The following is an 8,476-nucleotide window of genomic DNA, read 5'->3' as shown; positions in this document are numbered from 1 at the left end:
CGTGGTCAAGTGCGAGTGGGCGTGGTCTCGCAGCGAGTGGGCGGGGCGTAGCTGGCGCGCGCGCGCGGCCCCGCCCCCCCGGCGGCCGCCATGCCCCGCCAGGTGCCCGCCGCCCCGCCGGACCCGGAGGAGGACTGCGCCCGCGGTGAGCCCTGGGGGGGGGGGGGGGGGGGGGAAGGCTCTGTCGCGACACGTCCTATCGCGATCGAAACGTCCCCTGTCGCCCTGTCGTCGCCCGGCTGGGGAACAGCCCTGAGCGCGTAGGGCTGCGGCAGCCATTCCTGTGCGGGGCGGCGTTTGCCTGATTTTAGGCTCCGCGGCACGGGCGATAATTAATCAATTAATTAATCAATTAATTCATCAATTAATTAATCAATTAACCGGGCGGGTAATTAGCATCGTTAGGCCGCGATTTCGCCGCACCGAGGGGTTGGGCAGCGTCTGGGCTCGGGCACACGCTGACCCCGCCTGGGGCGGGGGGTGGTCCACTCCCCTGGGACCTGGAGAGGGAGCTTAAAAAAAAAATAAAAAATAAAAATAAAATGAAAAAAATAAACATAAAAGTTATGTATAAGTGTGTATTTGAGTATTATTTGGGTTTGTAACTCCTCAGCCGGGTACCTTCCTGGCTTGCCACACCACATACTTTTAATGCCTTGTGTTCGGGGGTGTTTCTCAGCCCATACGGGAAGACTCTTTGAGTCTTTATATTCATTTATTGTATTATTTGTGATTGTTCCTTCTTATCTTGAACTTACTTTGCTTTTATAAGGTGACGTGTTTTTTTATTTGGCTTTTTTTTTGCCCTCTTAATGCTAAAATGGGTCTGTACGTCCTGGTTAAGGTCCATCCCATTAAATTGGAGAAAAAGTACGTGGCAGGTCTGTCTGGGTGCTTCACAAACCAGCAAGCTGCCCTCGTGCTGTGTCTCTTGCTAAAGACAGACAAAAGCGTTATAAAACTCCCCTGAAGGGCTCAGTTTCTGCCCAGCCTTTGTCAGCTGACAGTGGGACCTCAGCCTGCATCAGGTATCAATTCGTGCCATCAAAAAAAAAACCTTTAGCTGAAGGGGTAGTTTCCTGTTACCCTTCATTTTTGTGGTTTTATCACACCTCATCTTTTCATCCAGCCCTGTTCTGAAAGCTAACAATGCCTTTTCCCCACCAGGCATCTTTTTTGTCCCATCAGTCTCAGGCTCCATGCTCGAAATATTCACAGAAGGGATGGTGTCTGTGCTGCAGGGCGTTACATCAGCCCTCGCTCAGCAGAGGCCTTAACTCTGTGGCTGCTGTTTGCTCACTCCTGGGCTCAGCGTGACTAAAACTGGAGTGAGAAAACTCCTAACTGTTAGCCCGTTCTTAGAGCAGGAGGGCAATTAAATACTGGTAATGTGTGGTCCCTAGTGCTGCGTGTGTAAAAATGACAGGCTTCTTCACTAGGAAGCTTCAAATGCTTTGTTAATATAATTAGTTCTTGGAAATGTCTAATAACTGTTGTGTGTACCTCTGGATGTTCAGTTGCAGGACCAGCACTGCCTCCAGACTACAGAAGCAGCAGCAGCTCAGAAAGCCCTGACAGCGATGACGACTCGGGATCTCTTCCTCTACCCAGAGATGCACATGGAGACTCCGAAGAGGAGCCAGAAGGAGCTTCAGCACCCAAGTGAGTCTGTTCTTAGGTTGTTCGTGTTGTTACATTGAAAAATTTTGCAGAAATAGGACTGAAATTTGTCTGTATAAAATGGGAGAAACTGTGTTATATGAACGAAAAGGTTAACCCTGTAGCTACCTAAAACATGGTGGTGTGTTCTCTGTGTTCTTTGGGGTCAAGAAGGCTCAGCCAACCTCTGTGACTTGTTAGGGTGGAATTTGGATATTTAGGGCAATCTCGTCTGTGTATTTTCATGTATGAATTTTGTTCTGCAATTAAAGTAATAAATTTCCTTAATGTTTTGATTGTGCTGAGGACAGGCTCCACTTACAGTGCATGTAAGTGTGTGGTGCTTGAGCTTAGCCTTGCTTCTATTACACTTACTCATAAAGTTAGAAGAACTATTTAGGGGCAGGGATTTACACGTTCAGCTAAGCCAACTTGAATCAAAATTGTTTAGTAAATATCAAGTCTGCACATGCTCTCATTTTGGGGGGGTCGATGACTCATGATTGCAGTGCTAAAAATTTCTGTGTTTTAGACCTTGTGTAAGGGTCTTGAAGCACATCATTCCGTCTGAGAGTGTTAGAGTAAATATTGCTCACTTTTCTCTTGCTGTCTTACTCAGCAGCTTTTCAATTCAGCAGAATTCAACTGGGAAACCTACCAGCCAAAATGTAGTCGACATATAAAAATGTAAAAAGAAGTGTGCTGAATTTAAAATTACTTTGTGACTGGAAAAATGGTATTTTACCAGGCTACTTCTCTTCCTTCTACTGCAAAAGCACTCCTCATGTTGGCTGTTTTGTTTTTTTTTTTTTCCTTAAATGTCAAAATATCTTTGGAGTGAGGCTTATGGTCTCAAATTTTTAATTGCTTCAAATTATTTTGGAACCCTTTGTACTGTTTCCTTGGTAACAGCGAGACATTTAGTACATAAGACTGAAATCATATTGTTGGTTTTCATTTTTTTTCCCTTCTTAAAGCGTAGATAATTGCTGTGCGTGTCAAGGTAATTAGTAAGTGAAATCTCTGTGTTTGCAGAAAGCCAAAAAGAATGGAGGAAAACGATGATGACGATGGCTTTTTTGGGCCTGCTCTTCCTCCCGGATTTAAAAAAGAGGATGATTCTCCAGAGAGGTAATTAAAACGGAATTATATTCAGGAACACGATTATTTTACATAAAATATTTTGTGGCAATGCTACAGAATGCTTCAATTGTACACTGCAGATTCAGGTGATTGGAATTTCTTCCTCAGTTTATGCTGAGGTTATTTGGGAGTGTCCTTTCCATACCTTTTTTGACCAATTTTCTCTGTAATCCACTTGTAATTGTGGGGTGTCCTGCTCAGTGGGCTCATTTGGTGCTTCCACAGTTCCCGGAGGAACCAGCTCTCTTCCTGACATTTCACATGCACAGCTTGTTCTTTGAATGTTATAAAATGTAGGCAGTCGCTAAAAAATAAAGAAGTCCCTAATACAGCACCACAAAGAAGTGCTTGGAGATTTAATATCAGCCAAGGTACATTTCCAGCTTTCTTGCATGAAGCCTGAAGTGGTAAAGTGTTACCTCAAAGTGTGCAAAGGAAAAGAGGGGGAAAAACAGGCATTGCTTGAAGGTTAAAGAGATGAGCAGCAGTCTAGGCGCTCACCTGTCCCAGAAGATCAGGGTTTTGCGTGCTTAGCCACTTTTTCTCTCACCAGGGCAGCTCTCTTCCAAGCTAGCAGAGAAGTTGCAAGCACCAGGCTGTGCGTTGCAGTGTATGGACGTCCTGTTTCTTAGATCAGTGTGACCTGTTTTTGTAGAAAAGCTGTTGTTCTGTGCTATCCTTTCCAGACCTGTCAAAGCAAGCATTCCCAATTAAGAGCAGACCATAATGAGAATAATTCAGTTCATGTCACGTTACATTTGGTTGCCCAAAAGCTCAGAGAGTGGAGATCATCCTAAATCCAGCCTCTGCCTGATGCATTGTGAGGATTCTGTCACCTGGATATTTCTGCAGGTGATAATTGTTTGGGTTTTCATAAGCTTTGAGGAATATGATGGCAGATTATTAAAGAGCTCTTTCCAGTACAGCAGGCACAGTTTGTAGTCTGCTTTGAGCTGTGCTCACCATTGGAAATAAATTCTCACCTTTCTGTGTTCCTGGAGGTAGCTTAATTATCACACTGCTTGCTGAGTTGCTGTCCAAAAGTGAATCAGTGACGTTAAAAGGCATCACAAAACCTTTCTTCTCTCTTCCCTTCTCCAAGGGAAAGCAAACTGAAGTTGATAGCAGTTTGCTGATGCTGTGCCTTAAAGGGTAGTGAAGCTGTAGTGCAAGACCAGAAGGAGCAAACGTGGCCTTGGTGCTGGAGAAAGAGTAGCGTGCGTTTGGCCTCGCTCCTTTCCTTGCTCTGGAATCTGGTGAAGGAAGCTGGGGAAGAAAATAAGGGGATTTCCTTGACTACGTGCTACAACTTGCCCCGTTTCCTTGCATTCCAGCTACCTGCAGAGGTCCTCATGGGAAATGGAGAGAGACTGTTCTTACAAGTTCAGTCACTTCTGTGGTGTGCTCACAGGAGGCACACTTGCCATAGGAAGGACGGAGAATTACACTTCTCTTAAAACTTTGATCTTTCTTTTTATATTTACTTTTTTTTTTTTCCTGCAGGAAATGTAGCCCTTTAATGTACCATCTGTGTTGGCTATGTTGGCTCCTTTGCTTTTTTTCAAACTTGAAAAAAATACTTTTTTTTTTCTTCCCCCTTGAGGCCCATTATAGGTCCTGCATTACCGCCTGGCTTTAGGAAGTCTTCAGAGGACACCAGGAGTGCCAGATGTTCCCCTGGACCATCAGCTTCCTCCAAATTCTGCAACGAGGTTTGTGAAAACACAAGTCTTTTGCTTTAGTATAAGCTATCGGTGATGCTTAAGCAGGTAGGAGCCTGAAGAAGTCTACTAGGCAAGCTTTTCTTCATGACAGTTTAATTTTAGACCAGCAGGTGTCTGACTTATTTTTGCCTGCATCAAATGTGGCAGCTTAAGTAAGCCTAAAAAAGAAGCAGGCTGCTCTGGTGTGTTGTGATTTTTGCTGTTAGACAGATGCAATTCTCCATGCAGCATGAAATTGGGATCCTTATGGTGGGGATGCATCCAAACATTGCTAGTGATAATGAAGCTCGGAGCACCAAAGCTGGACGCCTGTGTGTTTCTAATCTATCTGCACTCTCAGGGGCTCCATGGCTGCATGACTGAGGGAAATGTTTTGTTTTTGGAAGGTATCAACTAGCAGTGAGGAAGAAGACAACATTATAGGCCCAATGCCTGCCAAAGGACCAGTGGAGTCTGATGTGACTAAAGAATTTGAACGCAGAGCTCAGAGAATGAAGGAAAAACTTACTTCAGCAGACAGTGTGAGTTGTTTTTTTTCACTCATAATATTTTGTTGCTGGAGTGTGTTTGTGTTTTTCTTTGCCTGCCTGAGTCTGCATGAGCCCTGTCACTGTTGTGCTCACAATGCTAAGTGTTAAGACAAAAAGAAGTTCCTGATTTCTGCTGGAAGCTGAAAAACTCAGACAGTAGGTTTTGCTTATCTGCTTGTGTTTTTTTCACTCTTTTTTTTCTCTCCCCCTTTCTTTTGTAAAGGATGAACCCAAGCAGCTTACCAGGGAATCATGGATGACAGAACTTCCACCTGAACTGAAAAACTTTGGATTTGGTCCAAGAACATTCAAGAGAAGAGCTGATGACAAATCAGGTGATAGATCTGTTTGGACTGATACTCCAGCTGACAGAGAGAGAAAAGCCAAGGTGAGCACTTACTCATTTCTGTATGTGTTTATATATAGAGAAAATATATGATCGCTTTATATATAAATATATTCATGTGCATATTTATATTCAAATATATGAACTATTGTTTGGAGATGTATTTTGTATGTGCATATTTATATTCATATATATGGACTATTGTTTGGAGATATATTTTGTATATATACACACATATACTGCCCTCAAGTTTATATATGCAGACAGTTATTACATGTGTTGTTGGTACTCTGTGAAAACAAAGCTCAGCTGGTCAAAGAAAAAATTCTTTTCATTTTTTTCTCTAGCGACTTGCTAAAACTCCTTAATTGAGACTTAAAAATGAAGGAGAGGAAATAACCATTTAAAGTAACATCAGTATTCATTTGCTCCCTCTCCCTTCTGCAGTAGTCACTTACTCTGCATCAGGTCATCAAATTTCCAGTTATCCATTTTTTTTCCCTCTGTCCAGCTGAGCAAAAAATATCCAGTGGTTTCTGCCCTTCAGATTTAATAAAAACTAAATATAGATTTTATTATCATTATCATCATCATTATTATAATTATTACTTCGGAAGTTCTGATGACTGTGGTGATAACTGTAGTCATTCACTTGCACTCCTCAGGAAAGGGAAGAGACAAAAAAGTCAACCAGTAAGGATAACGAAGTTGTATTATCTGGAAGAGACAAGAGACTTGCTGAGCAGGTGACTTCCTACAATGTAAGTGTAATAGCATCATGCTTCCTCTTACTGCATTTCCTTCCAGTCTTCACTCTCTTCTTGTTCTTGCTAGCACTGCTGCTTTATATGGTGATGCCACTACAATCTCGTTTAGGCCCTAAACCTACTGTTTATGTCATTAGGACATGTACCGTTAAGCTACATGACTGATGGGCTTACAAATCCAGAGCTATTAGCATACTGTCTTAAATGTCATCTTTATTTTCTGTCTGTACTATCATTATGAAGGTAGGGGAATAACTTTTATTTTATTGAAGGATAGGGTAAGAGTAACTGACGTCATTTACATGTTCTTCTGCAAAGCATTTGGCACTGTTCCTCACGATACCCATGTCTCAAAAAACTGGAGAGAGATGGATTTGACAGGTGGACCACTTGGTGGGTAAGGACTTGGCTGGATGGTCACGCTCAAAGAGTTGCAGTCAATGGCTCAATGTCCAGGTGGAAATGAGCAATGAGTGGTGTTCCTCAGGGGCCAGTATTGGGACTAGCGCTGTTTAACATCTTTGTTGGTGACAGGGACAATGGGATCGAGCACACCCTCAGCATGTTTACCAATGACACCAAGCTGAGTGCTGTGGTTGACATGCTGGAGGGAAGGGATGCCATCCACAGGGACCTGGGCAGGCTTGAGAGGCAGGTTTGAACCTGCAGGTTTGAACAAGGCCAATTGCAAGGTCCTGCAGCTGAGCTGAGGCAATGCAAAGGATAAATAGAGGTTGGGTAGAGAATGGATCGAGAGACCCTTCTGATTTCCAGTTCCTCAGCTTTCTTCTTTCTTGGGAATTCCCAGACTTGCTAATTCCTGGCCAGTCTTTCCACTTGGAAAGGTTGCATTGTTAATATCTTGTAATACGTTTTTCCCTCCTCTTTCTTCCCATTTTTACAGGAGTCCAAGAGATCAGAATCTCTCCTGGACATGCATCAGAAAAAGCTGAAGAGCAAAGCATCAGAAGAAAAGACCAAACCTCAGGAGAGAAGGCCGTTCGACCGAGAGCAGGATCTCAAAGTCAATCGATTTGATGAAGCACAAAAAAAGGCCCTTATAAGAAAATCCCGGGATCTGAATAGTAAATTTGAGCACAGTAAAGGCAATATGTTTTTATAAGATGAAAGTGTGAAGCGTTTTGGAAATGAGTTAAAATTTGAATGCTTAATTTTTTAAGTATTTTTCTGTAAATATTTGTACGCAGAATAAATATCCTGATGTTTAACTAGTATTTCTTGTCTGTAAATACTCTACTATGGAGGACCATCTGTACTAAAGCTAAACTGATATAGGAAAGTGCTGTTTTTTAAAAGAAAGAAAAAAAACTTTGGAAGAAAAAAAAAATGTGAACTTGATAGATTTTTTTTTCAGTGTAAAAAGGAATTAATTAAGCTGTACACACACCAAGTCATTTCTGTATTTTAGCAGGAAGAGATAGTGGTAGCAGAAGAAGCAGCAAAGCCTCCAGATTTGCAGATTTCATTATAAAATGCTGGTATGAATGAAGAGTGACTTGAATTTCTGTTTGCAGGGCCTATCATCAGAAAATCCATCTCTTTTAAGCAGATGCTATGTGAAAATTGAACCAAACTAAAGCTTATTTTGTCAGCTGCTTTGCAGAGCAGAACGGCTCTTTGGTATCAAAAAGGAAATAAATTTGATATTTAAAAAAATGTACGTCCATGCTAAGAATTTTTTAATTCTTATATGTGTGGCTGCTCAGCCGAGTTGTGTTACTTAAAACAGACTTGTTTTGTAGTCTTATTTTTTCCATCTGGAGTAATGTTCAGGGTCGTTTTGTAAGGAGTCCCTTAAAATATCTGAATGTGAACACCCAACAAGCCTTTTCTAGACTGATCCGAATGGGATGGGCTTCTTTTTCAGCTCTTGAAGTGCTCCTGAAGGTGAAGATCCCTGCTGTGACCTCTGCTGTTCAGCCCCAGGTGCACGGTGTTTTGTTTTTCTCAGAGGTCTTTTGAGGGGAGCAGTGTTTCGGGGGTTTGGAGGAAATTTTTTCAAGACTAACATTTTGACATTTTTTCTAAGGGGCTTTTTGAGGTTGAAGGTTTTTTTTTTTAGGACAGTTTATAAGGGACCAGCGTTTTTGGGGTGTGGAGGGTTGGGATTTTGGGGAAGCTTGTCATATTGGCATTGAGTTGATTTTTTTTCTTTTTTGGGGGGTGAGCCAACCATTTGTGTGCTGTCAATTTCAAGGAGATCTTTTTACGGGGACTGGCTTTTTGAGGCATGGGCTTATTTGAGGGACTTTTTAAGGGGCCAGATTTTGGGGGCTTGGGTCTTTT

General features: G+C 42.3%; 1 protein-coding gene across 1 annotated transcript; it reads left to right on the top strand.

The window, feature by feature from the left end:
* Positions 1–69: 69 nt before the first annotated feature.
* LOC309880050 (GPALPP motifs-containing protein 1-like) lies at positions 70–7,825 on the top strand. The gene is made up of 8 exons (XM_082764489.1): positions 70–145; positions 1,518–1,662; positions 2,695–2,790; positions 4,406–4,514; positions 4,913–5,047; positions 5,280–5,444; positions 6,068–6,163; positions 7,074–7,825. Exons 1-8 carry the CDS (start codon positions 91–93, stop codon positions 7,290–7,292), a joined length of 1,020 nt encoding a protein of 339 aa, XP_082620615.1. The 5' UTR covers positions 70–90; the 3' UTR covers positions 7,293–7,825.
* The last annotated feature ends 651 nt before the right edge of the window (positions 7,826–8,476 follow it).

This window comes from Aythya marila (assembly GCF_965140915.1).
Source record: "Aythya marila genome assembly, chromosome: 1".
Classification (NCBI taxonomy): domain Eukaryota; kingdom Metazoa; phylum Chordata; class Aves; order Anseriformes; family Anatidae; genus Aythya; species Aythya marila.
Note: the sequence above shows the minus strand (reverse complement) of the source record. Positions and strands in the feature narration are given on the sequence as shown.

Bases quoted from the DNA above. Each gene is read 5' to 3' on its own strand.
- LOC309880050 (XM_082764489.1), top strand. From the start codon at position 91: ATGCCCCGCCAGGTGCCCGCCGCCCCGCCGGACCCGGAGGAGGACTGC. The intron at 146-1,517 runs GTGAGCCCTGGG...CTGGATGTTCAG, and splicing joins GGAGGAGGACTGCGCCCGCG to TTGCAGGACCAGCACTGCCT. The intron at 1,663-2,694 runs GTGAGTCTGTTC...CTGTGTTTGCAG, and splicing joins GAAGGAGCTTCAGCACCCAA to AAAGCCAAAAAGAATGGAGG.